At 39.8% G+C, this 17873-nt stretch overlaps 2 protein-coding genes across 6 annotated transcripts in view; one reads left to right on the top strand and one right to left on the bottom strand.

Moving 5' to 3' along the window:
- acaca (acetyl-CoA carboxylase alpha) overlaps positions 1–11724 on the top strand; it is a 188444-nt gene extending 176720 nt beyond the window's left edge. For all 5 annotated transcript variants that reach the window (XM_051931343.1, XM_051931345.1, XM_028807062.2 and 2 more), the window contains one exon: positions 9212–11724. In XM_051931343.1, coding sequence (XP_051787303.1) covers positions 9212–9338 — 127 coding nt within the window. In that variant the 3' untranslated portion in view covers positions 9339–11724. The remainder of the gene's footprint in view (positions 1–9211) is intronic.
- Positions 11725–12017: 293 nt separating this feature from the next.
- Positions 12018–17873, bottom strand: part of aatf (apoptosis antagonizing transcription factor) — a 165284-nt gene continuing 159428 nt past the window's right edge. Inside the window, exon 12 of the mRNA XM_028807067.2 lies at positions 12018–13216. Coding sequence (XP_028662900.1) covers positions 13135–13216 — 82 coding nt within the window. The 3' untranslated portion in view covers positions 12018–13134. The remainder of the gene's footprint in view (positions 13217–17873) is intronic.

Genomic DNA, 17873 nt, shown 5'->3' on the forward strand with positions numbered 1-17873 from the left:
GGCATCTCACATGTGAACGGTTTTAGAACGACTGACACTTATTTTTTAATAAAACTATTGCAATATGTTGACACCAATAAAAGACTAACTTTAACTACAAGCAGTTCGTGCTGTCATATAAGTACATGTATCTAGTTAGATGCAGTAATAAGAGCATAGAAAGCACAATGTGTCCAGCGTGCGGTCGTCCAGGCGAGAGCGCACCTTCATGCAGAGTACGCCAGCCGCTGAGAAAGCACGCTCTGCCTCCACTGAAGTAGGCGGCACAGTCATCAGATACTGATACACTTGTTCTAAACAACACCCGCGTTTGTCGTTGCTCTGAAACACCGCCATTTCAGCTTTTACTGATGCATCCAGTTTCTTGTCATCATTCTGTGATGGCAAGTTTCTTGGCACAGATAATGTGGATGCAACAGACTGGCGCATCGCAGTTTCAAGTTGCTGTTCAAAGCTGTTGTCTGATGAATGGTGCCACCTTCTTCCGGTGTTGTGGATGTTGCAGCCGAACTACTGCTGTCAGTCTGTTCAAGTCGTGTTACCAGACGACAAACGAATTTTCGAATGACGTCATTAGATGGTACCGAGAACATGTCTGTAGTAGCCGTCTTTCGTGCAGAAGCTGTATGCAGATACTGGAGAACAGCAGCATGTAATCCTCGTCTGTCGTTTATTCTAGACTCAAGAACATCTGCCAGAGTCTTTGCAAGTTCTGAGCTCTGCTTCTGTAGCTAGACAATTGCAGAACTTAACTACAAGCTTCAACGGTTCCAAACTGGACACCATTTCACTGATAACTGTGAAGTCGGTGTCAGTTAAGTGTAACTGTTGCCCCAGATAAATCAGTGCCTTCTGTATTGGACCCCGTAATTGCAGAAATCTGCTTGACATATCAACCAGCCTGTTCCACCTTGTCCTGCAGTCTAGCAGAAGACCAATTTCTTTGCTGAATTCACTCTTCACCTACGGCTGAAGTATGTCGTCATTCTTTGTTGGTGATCGTCTAAAAATCTTGACAATTTTACGAACCTTGTTAACAACATCATCATATTCATCTGTCAATTCCACAAGAACACTGTAGCTGTCATCAAAAACTTCTAGACCTTGTTCGCCATCGTGACTCTCAAGTATATCATCTTCATCGTCGTCGTTGCTGTTGTCAGTGTTGCAATGAGACGACTCGGGCTCGGCTGTAGCAGTAGTAGCAGCACGACCTCTGCGGCGATACAGCACATCTAGCACTGCCAGCTGGATACAGTGCGCATAACATAATTGATGCTCAACTTCCAGTAGTCTTCTGACCTTTGTCATGACAGATGCTGTACAGATGCCTACTATGTCACTGGTAAGACTGAGCTCAAATTCTGCCAGTTTACTCTGCAGTAAGTCAATGCAATTCTCCGCCGGCATCAAGCCATGAACTCTGATATAATCCAAGGTTCCAATACTTCGGACCTTGTTCATGGACATTCACATTCATATATCGTCGATTTCTAGTGGAGTCCATTCATCAAATGTTGTACTAAAGCGCTGACCCTGCTTCTTGTTAGCCATCTCTGTTACCAGCAATCGGATCGTTTGACCGTGATCCATTATCAGATGCTTCACAGTTTCAGCAGAATTCGGCAAATTTCCAAAACCAAGTGCGGACAGTGCTTTGCGTAAATCAGCTGACGAAATGAATATTTGGAACGGAAGTCCATCTCGAGCCGTCATTCGTGCTAATACTGTCTGCAATGTACTTTCATTCTTGTTCTGCAGATATTTCGTCATTGGCCCCACTGCTATGCGCTTGGACGTTGTTGGTGTATCGTCATCATCCTCTGGTTTTCGTTTCATAACAGTTATTTGATGAACTCCTTTCAGATGCTCATGTAATCCCTTTGTCGAGCCGCCAGCTGTTTTCAAAATAGTTTTACACAGTTTACACTCAGCCGACTGGCCTAGCTTTTCGCGCAAAAAATGCTGCCAAACTCTGTCATTTTTAAACTCGACAAACTCGGCCATTCGTACGAGGCTTTCAACACAAACAACTGATGTTCCGACTGCCAACTGGACCCGAGCTCTGCTCCAGTTGGTAACTTGACACCAGCCTGTACTGTCAACAGCACGTGCCACAGACGTCAATGAAGTCTGCCCCGTCCCGGCATTCGTGAACTGCAGAGTGCAGACTCCTCCCAGTCCACTGTGCTCAGTCTTAGTGGGAGCTGGGAAACTGACTGCTGCTGGTCTGTTGTTGACTGAATTAATCGGCAACACACTACACCGTGGGCCAAAAAACCGTGCCACTTAATTATTTTCAACTATAACTCTGTTATTTCTTGATCGATTTTTACACTTTTACACGCTATATATGCGAGCTTGGCCGTTTCCGTTCACCCGGGAATTACAGCAGTTTCATTCCCAGGAATACAGGAATGAAAAATGTCCGGGAACCAGGGAATGGATTCCCTAGTGAAACATTAGCAGCTTGCTTAAATGTTTACAACACAAACTCTGTTCTCCTGCTGCTTGAAATCAGACCAGGGAAGTTAAATGATCTTCATAACCAAAAAAGCAAAAGGGCAGTTACCTTACCTACAAAAGAAAAGGAAATGAGCTCCAATGCAGACATACAGTGAATAAACTTGTACTTTTTATTTAAATTTCAATTAAAAAAAACTCTCCATTGAACTGTTTTTAAGAGATAAGAACTACAATCAGCCACTGCTCCACCATAACCAACAACTAAAAATAGTATGAGAAAGGCAATTTTGATGTCACTTGAGTTGGAATCTGGTGTCAATGAATGCTGTCTTTACTGCCATAAGCTTATCTGGACTCCATCTCTAACTACATGATATTGTAAAATGATACTAAAAACATGTATTTTATATACTGGACTAATACATGTTAATATATTCTTTTATCAGTATTATTTCTGTAAATAACATTGTTACAAAATATTAATAAACGAAAAAGTAACATCTTTCATTCATTAGGTAAAAAACAAGTTTAAATGCTCCATCTTTCAAAACAATTAACTAAGTCTGTAAATGTTACATTATCTGTTCATTTTCTGTTTCCATATCATTAGTACTCCTGATAAGGTGATCCGAATATTTCTGAGTGCAACCGTCATGCAGCTGACTGGGAAAGATACGAAAGAACAGCATTTGCCGTTTTCCTGTCCGTATCTTTTATTTCCTCTTCCCTGTTCTTAACACTTTACCCTGACTATTCTAATAATGCTGAAATGCTCAAAGAACCATCTTGGAATGGCACTTGCACTACTGACAGTGTTCTACCTTTTGCTATTTATGCTTTCCTTTTTAACTTTCACTTTTGTGTTCATAGGCTTACTTTTAATGCTGGATGGAAGGATTTTTATGAGGTATTGAACTTAGCTGCAGTTACCTGAGATTGAACTTAGGCATTAAAATGTGTGATTCTATCAACATTTCTTGACTGTGCAAAGCAAAGTATAGTAAAACAAAATATTTTTGAATGATAATATTATTATTAACCAATTATGTAGCGTGGAATAAGTAGGTTCTACGAATGGATTTATACATTTTTGGAAAGACTGATTGGAAAAAGTATTGTGACCACATGAAGACGAAGGTTAGGGTGCCAACCGAAGAACCCCATTTAATCTTTCAATAGCCCAAAGTCACAGCATTTCAGCAGGAGTTCTTTCAAGGTTAGGATTCGGGTCCAAAATGAATGTCCGCTTTTATGGTGTCCTGAGTGGAAGGGGCGGAGTCTTATTTATGCAGAGTGTGTGCGGGACTAGGCCTCTTCCTGGAACGACCTGTCAGAGTAGTAGTGGAGAGAGAAAAAAAGAGTGTACACTAGCACCCCCTTTTGTCACAAGGTGGTATTTTTTTTTACCTTCTCAGAGCCTTGAAAGTGGCCCCAGGCATGCATGTGTGACAACATAATTGTCTTATTTGTAGTTCAAACTTCTTGAAAGGAGTTCTAGATGCATTATTATTTGTTTCTTTTATTACTAAAAGAATTGTGACCAAACACTTGAATTTGTAAGGCAAGGACACAATAATAATCCAAAGCGTTTTCCATCAGTTGTAAGATGGTTTTCTTTGACTTGCCACTGATGACGCAGGTATTGTAAAGTTTCATTCATCTATTTCCGAAACTCCCTGTTTCCAATCCAGCATTCAAAAGCAGGTCTCTAGAACTGTGAGGCAGCAGCGTTTACAAGTATGTCACTGTTGTCACCCCAGGCTTTATCTTCGTGAGACTTACATTTCAAATCAATTAACATCAACATTAATTACACACTTAAAATACAGCTCTTTACATTAGATAATCAGCTATGATCAGCTGTACTTTTTAAGATCGGACAAGCTTTCCTATTGTCAGGCTGACAGGAGCTGCTCGCACCTGAAACAGGATGGTACAGTTTATTTTGAGGTAATTTCACTCCAGTATTGTAGCACAAATCCACATTTTCTAAATTTGGACTCATTCTTCCAAGTACCCTTTTAACAATATGTTGTGGGAAATATTTCTTTGCTTTGCAATAACTGATGACATCTTTGGTGAGTTATACAGTATATAAACAGCTCTTCTGGGCTTTTTAAAAAATTAAGATTTTTTTTTTATCGCAGCAGTATTTTCTTTACTAGTACTCATACTTTTTGGAGTGTTACTGTACAGGATTACATTTCATATAAAACCTGACTCCTTGGCACATCTCATTACAAATACAAGCACAGGTCCATTTTAAACACGTATGAAATTCTGAGTTTGCAAAATGAGAAAATCATCAATATTTTTGAGCTCAATTGTATGTGTTTGCAAAATTTAGCTACCGAATGATTGCCAGTCTAGACAACATCAGTTTGTGCACAAGATGAAAACTAAAATAGTATAGTGCGAGTATTGGACAGTGGGGGCTGTCCTCGGTAAAACGGGCATTGGGACTGTAAATAAGATGAGTTAAGGAGACTATAGGCCCAGAGAGACTGAAGAGAATAAGAAGAAAACTCACAGGACCACAGAATCACAAAAGAAAGAAATGGGGATAGAGTGTGAAATTAAGTTAATTCAATAAATGTAGGAATGAGACTCACAAGGATATCATTGACAGCATGGCTGTGAAGCGGAACGGCCAAAGACAAATGTGTCCAGAATAAAGGAGAAAAGAACCGTTATCCCAAGAGGGCCTTCACTCTAACTACATATTTACAACATGTAGATATTAAGAAAAGAACTTAGGCTGTGTTGTCCACCAGCAAGACTGAGGTAGGAGACAAGCACTCCAGCAGCCAGTGTTCAAGCTTCTACATTGAAAAATACAAGCAGAACAAAGACAATCAATTAAAGACATTTTGTTTTAATATTCAATAGGATCCCAATATTTCTCAAAAAATTGTGCAAGTCTTAGGCAACCACTGGAATCCAATTTTTTTTTACTGCTGCATCAAGAGATTTGTCAAAATACTTTTTGCAGTTGGTTCTGCACCTTATAGGCCTGGACCACCATAGTCTTTCATAACAACGTCCTTCTAGGATGAGCTCTGGTCAGTCAATACCGTAGCAACCTAAAATTTACAAGGATTAAGTAGGGCCCTTTCTCTTGGGCTGAACATTCTTCTTTAAACTGATTTAATCAGAGTAATAAATTTAAGTAATAATTCCACTATAACATTATTAATACACACAATACAATGAACTTATGGACTGAAAGAAAACATAATGCGCCTCCTAAAGAGGAGAATATCCTGCACGTAGTCTGAAAAACAAGATCAGACAATGAATATGTAGAATATAAGATAAAGAATTTAAAACAAATTAGAAACCATAACTTGAATTGTAAAGTGTTTGCTCTTGGTGTTGAGTGTCAGCTGAATTATAATATACAACTTAAATCAAGAACCCTAAGGTGAGTCAATTCAGAAAATGACAAGTCATTGAGACACTTATCTTTGCAATGTAGTATACTAACTAAATTTAAAATGCAACTCAAATCAAGAAACCTGTCTTCTTGATACAGGATATAAGATAAATTATGAAACCCAACCATTTTAAAATCCACTTTATCCAGATGACAGCGAGAAGGGCTAAAGACAATCCAGACAGTGTTCGGGTGCAAGGCAGGATCCTGCAGGAACCAACCCTGATTGGAGTGGCAGTCCAGAGCCTGGACATAAATCATAAATTACAAATGTTAAAAAGTACCTTTGTAATGTAAAGAGAAGTAAAAATTGTACATTTTTGATGTCTAATGTGAATATATTGTGTACAGTTCTTATTTTATGTAATGGCTACCCAGTCTGAGCTTACTGACACCTCAAGTTTAAGAATGTCAGGGGTTGGGATGGTTGGATAAAAATGTTTAAAACATATTTATTATGGGGTTTCTATGGTCAGGACCAATATGTCTGCCTTTCTTCAGCTCCCAGTCTTTAATTAATGTATCTCCTGTCAGATCAAGGGATTGCACACAAGCAGCGGTCATTTGAGGCCTGTTTTAGTGCAGCATAACAGTGTAGTGCAACAAATTGTTTCAAAGCATTTTACCTTTGAGAAGGAATCACTTTGCTGGGTTTTAAAGTGTAAAATTTGATACATGTTTAATGGTGTTCTTTATAGTGAGTAACTTCTTCAGAATGTGCATGCTGACTTAACTTCTGCAGAACGCAGATGTTGACTTTCATAAATTTCCGATCAAGATCTTCTTAAAGCCTTATGGCTGTTAGCTTCTGCAAGAAGGGACAATGTAATTTGATGTCGACTTATTAAAGTGTACACCTGAGTTTATAGTCCAAGACAAGAAGATGTTGAGGAACTCAGCATTGTGAGTGCTATTTCTACACCCACGTACACTACATCCACAGTAATAGGTAAAAAATATAACCTATATAATACTGTATTTACATGTACATTTGTAGTGGGAGAAGTGGTTAATTCTTTTGATAATGGAATGAGATCTGGAGAGGTTTATTGTACTAATACCAATATATCAGTCTTCCATCCATCCATTTCCAAACCCACTTATCCTGAACAGGTTTGTGGGGACGTTTTAGCCTATCCCAGCAACCACTGGGCACAAGGCAGGAACCTTGTCCAGATGGGAACAAGGCAGGCTCTGCCTGGGCACAGATCTGCTGAGCACTTTGCATCTGCTGCTGTTCATTTCCTCAGTTGGTGTTCAGCTTTTTACTCACTCATAGATAAGGCTGTTACTATTTTGTGATGCCCTAGAGTGGGGTATCTTAATATTGATTGAACATACTTATGACCTGGAAAAATGAATCACTGTAGGAAACACAAAAAGCACAAAGTACAAGCAAGGCAAATAGCAATACTCCTCCATCATCATCCCCACAAATAAATGAGTAAAATGTACTTATACTTACCAGTATGCTCATCGCCTTTTGTCCACTGTTGCTTTGTAATTGATCTTGGCATAACCCCATTCTCTTGTTGGCTCATTGTGGTGTTGTACCAGGTGATGTCACTCGTAACGGTCTGCTTGAGTGCAGTGATTTTCTTTAGAGCTGCTTTAAATAAAACTCACTTCTACAAAGTTAAAAGCCTTGAGAATAAACAGAAAAACGACACCAGGGTTGCAGTTCTGGCATTGATAATGACGGGAAAAAACCAAGTGAAAACAAATTGAGAAGAGCCAACTGTGATTCATCAGGAGACACAAATGTTACTAGCAGTGTGGTCTTTATTACTGGGATTTGTAAAGGAAAAGAAAAACAAATGATTTGTTTTACCTTCATATCATTTATATTTATAAATTAGCAGGACCTTTGCACATGTATAGTAGAAAATTGTGAAACACAAGTGTAGTTTTATGGAGACCCATTTTATGCCCCTTAAAGAAAAATAGTGTAAAAAAGAAAAGACCCTTTTTGTCATTCATCCATTTTTATGTAAAGCAGTTCTGGGTTGCACAGGTCAGAGCTGGTCGTGGGTCCTTTTGTTATTTTCCATTTTCTATTTCTCCTTCAGCATTTCCACAACCGCTTCTACTGCCGCTCAAGTCACATGACAAAGTGGGCTCTTCTCCACACCGTTACATCTTCTGCTAAAGTTCCATTCACTCTTTTCCATATGCATCAAATCGATTGTTGCCATATTTAGGAGTAATGTGCCAATGGTGCAAGTGTATTGCTTTTGTAATATTTTATAAGTTATTTCTTTAGCTTTCTTGTGCTGGATTTAATCCATAATTTTGTCAAACAGGATTGACACTGATGTCCACCAAACCAAACATTAGGTCATCTGTTTAAGTTGCCTGTTCTTCTGTATTTACTATCCCCAATGTTGCTGTACTGTCATTTCTCATTAGGTCGTTTTCAATTTCAAGGCTTGTTGATATGTATCGTTGAATTTGTTCATTAACAGAAAATGAGTTGATGTCCATGCTGACGGGCGACTTCCAAAAGGCAGTAGTGATTATTTTTCTTGTAGACAGCTCTGGGGATTTCTAGTAGCATATCTGCCCGCTTGAAGGCTCAGCTAAATATTTATCCAACTTTCAACCCGTTCAGTTTCTAGATTACCCGCATGCAGATATATATATTTTTTGGTTTTCTTGTCAGTCCATTGCCAGTTTGCTTTGCAGGAGAGCGCTGATGACTCGATCCAAGACGTAAGAGCACTTACCGGTGGTGGATGATTGGAGAGAAGAGGCAATGTGCAGTTTCATGGGCATTTTAAATTGAAACATTATCATTGACGAGTTTTATTAGAAACAAACATTTAAGTTGGGCTGATTAGTTTACTGATATAAAGACGAAAACTGCAAAAATATAAAGTTCTAATATATAAAACACTTAAGATGGGAATCTTTAACACAAACATTATCCTCTGCAATATTGGATACATTACTGTTTATATGTCAGCCTAGTTGTAAGATGGCAAACCACGCTGACAGCAACTGTGAACTGCTTGTTTATCTAATTACATGAAATGGAGTCCCGCCACCTACACTAGTCTCACCTCTTGTTGTCTCAGTGAATTAATGACATTTCTTTGCACAAGGAAGCACAGCTACGTGGACTAAATTACCCAGTATTGTGGTAGATAATAGTAGATTGGGAACCTTCGCATCTGCAATATTTTGTAGTAGTTCGATAAATAGGGCTTGGCATGCTGGGTGTTCTAACTGTTCAAATGCATTTTCTTAACACGCCTCATCACTGCTTTGTCCTTTGATGCATCTCGTTTGTTGATTTTCTCTTTTCAGCTTGGTTCAAGCCAATCCTGAAGTTGCAATGGACTCAATTGTTCACATGACACAGCACATCTCCTCTACTCAAAGGGCTGAAATTGTTCGGATACTGTCCACCATGGATGCTCCATCTTCCACGTAGACTTGAGGACTACTACTTGCACTGACTTGTCTGTTACTAAAATTATGTTTCCCTTTTAACACAGCCTGCTTTTTCCCCTTTTGTGTAAACCATAGAAAATGATTTCTATGTAGAACTGAGCAGGCCCAAGGTGTTGAATAACTGTAGAATTTTTATGGGAGAGAAGCCCTCTCATGCAACTTGCATATGGCTGCCTTTTAAACTGTAGGAGCTAAGCCCTTAAACACTCGATGGACATCAGTGAATTCCTGAACTGCATTATGTGATCAGTACGTGTGGGCCATGAAGCTTCACTGTTTAGAGAGAATTCCATCCTTGTGATTGGACTTCTGTCCTCATTGGCATAGGAAGTGCCACTTCAACAAAGGCAGGCTGTCATTTTACTTTAGCACTCTAGGCCAAAAGTACCCCAAAACTCACAAGATCTTGTCAAACAAAAGAAGGAAAATGCTGGTTCCTATGTATGGTTCCCACCTGGACATCTGCTTCAAGCAGAAAAAAAAAGACAAGACTGTTAACAATTGCTAGGAAGGTAACAGTTACATAATTGACTAATTAGAAGAATTTGGCTAAAACTAAGCATGGGGGTGTGCTGTAGCCATCCAGTCTACACTTGCAGAGGCTAGGATTGGCACAATGAGCAGAAATGATGGTGTGTGACCTAACAGGCATTGGTCATCTGAGTACTGCCCAGTAGAGTGGTAACAGGGAGCTGTGACCAGCCCCCAAACACGCTGCAGCTGTCATTTTAAAGATAAAAAATCAAAGGGCAGTGTTATTGGAGCATATTATGAGATGAGCCCCAGGATTCCCATTCACTATGGTCATATACTGTATGTTTTATCATATTTTATTTAAAAATATTTAAGAAAGGCTTCTAAAGCATTTTTACTTCTTGTATACTGCATTGCCATTTTTTAATTTTAAAATGATATTTTGGTAAAGCCATAATAGAGCCTTGGGGTTCAGACAAACTGTCTTGCCATCCATCCATTTTCTAAACCAGCAGGGCCATAGGAACACTGGAGCCCATCCCAGCAAGCCTCGACTGCCTTTAAAAGACAGAAGACATCTCTCCTCTAAACATTATTTTGTCTTCTACCATTTTCTCTCATAAAAGTGGATTGCACTCCAAGTAGTATAAATAAAATGAAACAACCTACAAGGAAGAGTTAGTATCTCTGGTAAAGAGACTTCCAGGGCCTGATCAGGAGAGAAGGAAGAGGTAAGCTAAGTAAAATAACTCCCCCTTCATTTAGGCCAGTATGCTACTGTAGAATTTCAGTTCTCTGAAGTGTATAAAACATTCCTACCTTGTGAAGTGGGGAATAATAAAAAGGAAGAATCAGGCTGCAACCCCTCTTACAAGGTTATCAAAGGTTTGAATAGAACAGCAAAAATCATATCATAATAAACATTTTAAAAACATCAAATCAGCCTAATTAGTGTAATAGAAAAGTATTCTTTCTTTCTCTGCTGCTGAGTACCAAGCAAGCCCAAGGACGATAGGAATAAAAAGGTTTAAGGGTTTTTATGACAAATGAATTTCACAGTATGATTCCGCAGTTCTTTTAAAGAATGTAATCAAACTACGGAAGATGACCTGACATTAAAGGTAATACAAAGTTGCATTGCACTTGGTCAGGTTTACAGCTGCACACGTTTCCAAATCCAGTGTTCTAGTCACAGATGATGTACTGCTCTCTCCACGTTTGCAAAAAGAAAGTTCAAATCAGTTTAGCATCATATATCCAGGAAACAACAGAAAAGTGCATTGTTACAATACAAAATGCGAGTTTAATTAAGATTAGTTCTTCCAAAAAACATACAGAAGTTGTTGATAACAAGGTAAGACCAAACCCTATGAAACAGGCCCACCTTCCTGCCTGGAACTTCTTGGTGTCCTACTTTAAATGGGTGGTGGAATCAAAGTTGAATGGGACAATAACTGACAATGTAGCATAGCACTGGGGCAATGAGAGGGCCATTTCAAAAACCAAGAAAGGAATGGTGTGACAGGTCATAAAATAATAAGCTCTTTACGTGTAACGGTTAGACAAGTTGAGATGCCATGCCTTATGGCACTTCCACTATAGCAGAAATCAGGGCAACAGCATCTGCCTCCCTGCATTTACAATAGGATGCATGCCTGTTGATAATGCCTGATGTTTTTTGTGGAAAGGTAAAACAAATGTGAGAAATGCTGCCTTGTGCAAAAACAAAATCCAATGTGCACTAGTGGTCCTTGGCGCTGGGGCTTATGGATGAAAGCGCCAACTGTATTAGAGGAGTAATGGAATGCTCGGTATAATGAGCTGTTGTCTGTAATTTAACTTGTCATGACCAGACAATAATGTGTCAATAAACAATGTAGTTATAAAAATGGTGAGATTGTGTGGTTTAAAGTTTATTTTAATAAAGAAAAGTGTACTTCTAGAAAGCAGCCTTACATAACAAGGTGGTGGAGAATTTTCTTCAGTTCACAGTCGAAAGTAGGTGCCAAATGTACCTGGTTTCAGAATTAGACAGATTTGGTACTCCATGGTAAACGGTTGTCCCAGACAAAATGTATTTCTTCCATCCTTTTCAGTTTTTAAGGCAGGCAGCATTTGAAACAATCAACATGATGCTAAACCTGGGAAATCTTAAGCTGCGCATGATCAAAGTCAATATTTTGGGGGGGGGATTTCAAGCTTCTTAACTAGAACAGTCTTGAGAGGGACTGAGCAAGATCAAACTTAAAAATGAGCTGAATGACAGCTTGGCTTTGTAGGTTGTGCTTTGTTTTAGTCTCCTTCATAGTGGCATGCAGATAGGTCAGCTCCATTACTGATCCGTCACCCCACAAATATTTAAAACAAATTGAACCGCAGCAGCCAATACCCACCACAATTACGGCAGGCACAATAACTAAATTAGCAATTCAACACAATAATTGGAAACGCGACTTGCTCTATTCCGCCGGCCTCCCTGGAGGCTCTTGGTGATCTATGGAGGAACGTCAGCATCACTAATTCTGCAGCTAATTAGAGACATGCTAGAAAATGAAGTTGTTTGTCTCAAAATAGAGAAGCACAGAATCACAACATGCCTAAGAATGTGCGTGCCTTACACTCGCTAGACTTTATATTATATTATAAAATACTTTAATGTGCTATGGTGATTGTTGAACAGGCAGTTTTCTGTGTCGGCATCTCCAAGTCTCGGATACTGGCCATTTCCAAGGTTTACGGCTGAACCATTCGAGAAATAATAAAAAAATGTGCTTGTCAGAAATGCACAAAGACTAAGGAAAATAAAGATAAACTGTTCCAGCTAACAGGCAAATGCTTCCTTCCAACCCACTAACCATTCTGAACAACCAAACAAAATAAAGGAAAAAAAATGTTTGACAATATGTGAAGAGCATCTTGTGGCGCATCAATTAGTTGCTGAAAATTAAATGAAAGACAGCATGGAGTATCAAGAGAATAACAAAAAGCATCAGAACAAGTAGTCCTGTCCTCTCCACCACCCTCAGCTGATATGCAAGTAAACAGCAGTCATCTTGGTTCACTCCTAAAGACTTGGCCAATATGGGATGTTGTTCCTCAAGCTGCATACTAAGCTCACACCAGACTGAAGTTCGGGAGATGCACCACATCTCATAATCTCAAGTGAAACCGAGCTGCCACAGAAGAAGAGATCATGTGGATGATACAAATGAAAGTAGAAGTCCTTATTTATCCACATTTACTTAAGATATGTGGCAACCAAGTGATCAGACAAACACCTTGGGTCTTCGTGAACCAGGCTGTCAGGGCTTGAAAGTGGTCTGCAAGTCCACTGGATGTGTCGCTGGTGTTGTTTTCCCAAATAATGATTTATACAGCTCCATCCTGGGTGGGGGGAAAAAAGGGAACAGTGAGGTAGGCCCCCGACAAAGCAGACAACAGTAAAAATCAGCACGAAACACACAGCTTACTGCCAGGAACTGGGAACAAAAACTTGTTAGCCATCAAGTGTTGGTCACTTTGTATCTACAAGAAAAGATAAAGGCCAGCTGCTGCACCACTACAGCAGTCAACAGTAGAGTCTAAAATAATGTGCCACTCTGGCCATCAACCCTGCCAACCACATTCAAGCACACATTCTGTTTGAAAACCACAGCGCCATGGCTAAAAGACTGCTCATTTGTCGTGCTGCAAAGGTTCAAAGGTTACTTGCAAAACAGTCACCTGATGGCGTGGGGTTAATTAGTACTGATTTGACGCCAGAATACCAATGAAGTCATTGGAACTCCAGCAGGTTGGACATCTGGCAGTTTCACTTGTCTAGCGGAAAAAAAGAAAAGAAGTCCTTCCTTACGCAAGGCACAGTAGTTTGAAGTCTGCAAAGTCCCCTTTATAAATTCTCATTCTGTTAGCAAAGGCTTTCCCAGCAAAAGGTAATGTGCACATTGTAAGATCACAGGCCCTTGCTGAAAATGTACATCACACTCTGACCAGTTGTTTACAATGCAACTATTTTGTCAGCAATTCAAAATGATACTTTTTCTTTTTCGTGTTGTGAACACTTTACCTCTTTATAAGGATCAAATTATTTTTAACTTTAAATAATGAAATTTGTACTGCATTCTGTAACAGATTTTGGCAACTTTTAATCCAAGTGGTCAATGTCATTTCAATATGCATTTTTCAGTTCACCAATGCACTAAAATATCTTCACTTTTAAAAAAATTTGATTTAATCCTAAAGCTTCCAAAGGAATTGAAAACTGGGGTGGGAACTTTAGTTCAACACACCACCTGACCCTGGAACTTCCTTCATTCCTCTAATGCAGATGAGCAGAGGCCAAGTGCAGATGAAACCCTACACCCTTGATCATGCTCGATTCACAGTTGCACCAAGTGCCCAATCCCAAACAGCCTCCTCAACCCTTGCTCTGATGATTGTGCTTGATTCCTCTAACACTCTGGTGATTGCATAGGACCCAAACTGATGATCGCGCTTGATTCACCAAGTGGAACCACTCCACTTCCCCTGATCAGACAACTGTGCTAATTTTCACAGAGGGAGGAAGGGCAGGTCATGCTAAATTCACTGAGCGGGATCCCAGGGTGGATTGTAACACCACAGAGGTTGGGAAACATTGCGCTAATGGTAGTCTCAGTCTAAGACTGTACTGACCCAAGACCAAATACTGTGAAACTACTGTGTCACCTCTGGAGACATGTGAACGTTCTTAACCTCCTTAGTGTTACATTCACTCTCAAGAAAATGAGCCACAAACGATTTTTTTAAAAAATGTCATTATGTATAACAGAAATATGAAACTATGAAAATGTCAACATAAATACAGTAGATTTTCCACCGCTGTACTGCTGCAGACTTAGTCCACGTTTTATGTAATATGCTGCAATCAGAACAGTAGACGCGTATTTCTTTAGGCACTTCTTATATTTTTTCTTTTGTCTGAGCATGAGAGTGTGGAATGTCAGTGCCTGATCTGCACGATCACTGTGTCCCTTGTGCCGTTGTAGGCTACAACAGCGGCAAGGCTTAATGACTTCCACATTTCCCTTGACATAAACATTGACAGTTGCATCATAAACAATACTTAAAGAGTTAACACCTTATCCTTGTACTTGATCATAATCATTTTGCCTTTTTGCACCATTGTGAACCTTCAAGTGATCAAATTCGACAGCTATATTACGGTGGTTTGGCTGTATGGTGCAGTAAGCATCAGTTTCACTATTTATGTCAATGTCTAATGACCAATTCACATTGTCATCACTATCGCTTCACTGAAGTAATGGTTCAGTTTCAGTTTCTTCTAAAACTGGCTGTGCAGCTTTTCGTTTACATGCCATTGTGTTTTAGTTGCAGGCTCCACCCCACTCATGAATATTGATGAGTTACCTTAAAGTGGCAAAACACATACAACTATTTGCAGAACACTGTTATTTTAAACACTAGATTGCAGCAGAATACTGTCCTGATTGTTACTGCAGCAGAATACTGTCCTGATTCAGGCTTAATACTGTAAAGTGGAATATTAAACATCACACCGTGACAGACTCAGGCTTAACAGTAATAATATAAAATTCCAAGCCAGAGTTATGCTCAAGGTTAACACCAAGGAAGTTAAAGTCCATCCACATTTACCCTGTGCAGCACACTCTGATGTCTCCAGGACTGTGAATATGTCCAATGTACCCAGAGGTTAAATTTCTGTAGGATTTGTGCTAGCTGGAGTTTGCGTTTTCCATTCCTTTCCTCCTTTTCCTTTCTCCTTGTCAGTTGGCCACAGATTAACGGCAATATTAATGGAAGAGATAGTATTGGGCTCCATTTATGTTAGTCAGTTTCAATCTGCTTTGTCTACCTGTCTGTTTGAACAAACTTGTATCTTTTTGTGTTAGTAATGTTAAAATTTCTATTTGTATCTCTGCATCTGCATTCACAGAAGAGTGCTACATAAAAACATACTGAACTGATTGAATATGTGAGTGTGTTCACTCTTCTTACTCTCCTTTATTCGAATGAAAAATATGGTTCATGTGGTACTTAAAACATAATTTATTATTAAGCAAAAACAGTTTCATCCACTCATACAAGGTGTGATCACTGCCATGCATTGGTACAAAAAGAAAAAGATACATTTTAAAATGAATGAGAACAAGCCCTTAATAAGAAAGATAACAAATACATTCATGTACCTTAAAACTTGGGAATATCAGATAAATGAAATGTTAAACAGAAACCTGTTCAGCAGGACCAATGCAAAGTTCCAGTTAACATCGGGTAATGCACTCCAAGTAAGTAAACTGGTTGGAACAAACATATCCACACCAGCAAGGTCTCCACTGGCCTTGGCCAGCACTAGGCCCACCAGCACAACACTCACCCACTTGAAATGCAAAATGGTGAAAAACTGATTACTTGATCTCTTCCCATGCTCAACAGCACAGATTCTTCACTGTTTCTTACCTGGGCTGGATTTGTAGTCTATAACTGCACAAAGCTCCATTTGAGTTCTGCTGCCCTTCAAACAGCAGGTATGAAACAGAGGAGCCAGGTGTGAACAGACCCTGATACACATGCGTGCTGCCTGGGCAGCACTCTCTCTGGCAATCACAGCCCCTGCCCTTCGCCTCAGGGATACAGGCTTGAATTTTTTAATAGAATGTACAAGAGCTGCATCACTAGGAGGAGAAGGATTCAATCAATCTGACACCGGCAGGGTATAATTTCAGTTTCATTGGCTTTCAGGACTTGACAATACTTGAAATACAATGAAAGTGACCCACTGGTGAGAGTCCCAATTAATATCAGGTATTTGGTAGTCCAGATTAGTGCTCAGTTCCTTCTTGTGGAGCTCTGGCTCCACTGATTACCAGCGTGTCAATGTGTGAGCAGCTAGTAGACTGAAGGGCACAGCTGTACCCATCTTTAGACACATCTGTTTATTCCTTTAAGATTATTTTAATCAGAGAATTTTCTATTTAAATTGTGCCAGGGTTTACCATTATGCAGCAAATGCAGGCATGAAGAATGAAACTGGAGCAGGTGTGCCACCTGTCCTCTTTGCACATATATAAAACAACACGTCCAGTGCTTTTCTGGACATGCTTTGTTTTAAGTTGAGGTACACCCAGACAGAATAATGCTCAATTGCTGCCCAGCATAATTATAAATGCTGGCACTCTGCTGATTGGGCGGAGAACAGTTTAAATCCTGCTGCCAATGCAGCCACTTCCACCATGAGTCAAAACTGTGGTTTCTTGGTGACATTTAACTTTTGTAATAGGCAACATGGATGGACTGCTGTTCTGTTAGGGATGAACACCGTTGCCTATCCTAAACAGGAAGCTGGCATAACGTGCCAGCCTGAGTGACTTGCATTCCTGGTTTGTCATATGGAAGGCCATTACAGTACCTGGCCGGGAAGCCACAGTAATGGAGGGTCTGGGGGAGATAATCTTTCTGAACTGCATATGCCCCCCAATACGTTAAAGGGTAGCACTTAAAGGGCATGCTGAGAATCATAGTTCCCTGGGACAGTCCTGATCGGTTCCATGGGTGCTGACAGGGGGTTCTGCAGGTATGGACCATCCCTTCTTCCGGTTGACACAGACCTTCAGGCAAGGTCCGGATACCGGAAGTATTCCTGGGTCGAGTCTAAAAGGAGCCCTCTGCCTCACCTTGAGGAGTCAAGAGTCAGGAGGAAGAGGCTCAGAATGGAGGAGGAGATAGAGAAAGGCTATAATTTACTTTGCTGTGCTTTGCTATGCGGAAACAGATCTACAGGAGAATGTAATAGAATAAAAATCACAGCATTTGAACCCTTGACTGTAATTGTGTCTAAGGTTTGTGGTGCTGCCTAGTGGCTGCACTGTGCTGGTGCAAGTCTCTTCAAAACTGCTCTGCTTTATGTAATGACTAGCAAAATACCCGTGCTTCTCAGCGGCGAAGTACTGCCTTAAAATTTTTATTAAGAAAAGTAAACCTTTTTAAACTGAGGGAAAACATACCAATAATTATTTGTTAA

The sequence above is a fragment of the Erpetoichthys calabaricus genome, chromosome 8, assembly GCF_900747795.2.
Source record: "Erpetoichthys calabaricus chromosome 8, fErpCal1.3, whole genome shotgun sequence".
Classification (NCBI taxonomy): domain Eukaryota; kingdom Metazoa; phylum Chordata; class Cladistia; order Polypteriformes; family Polypteridae; genus Erpetoichthys; species Erpetoichthys calabaricus.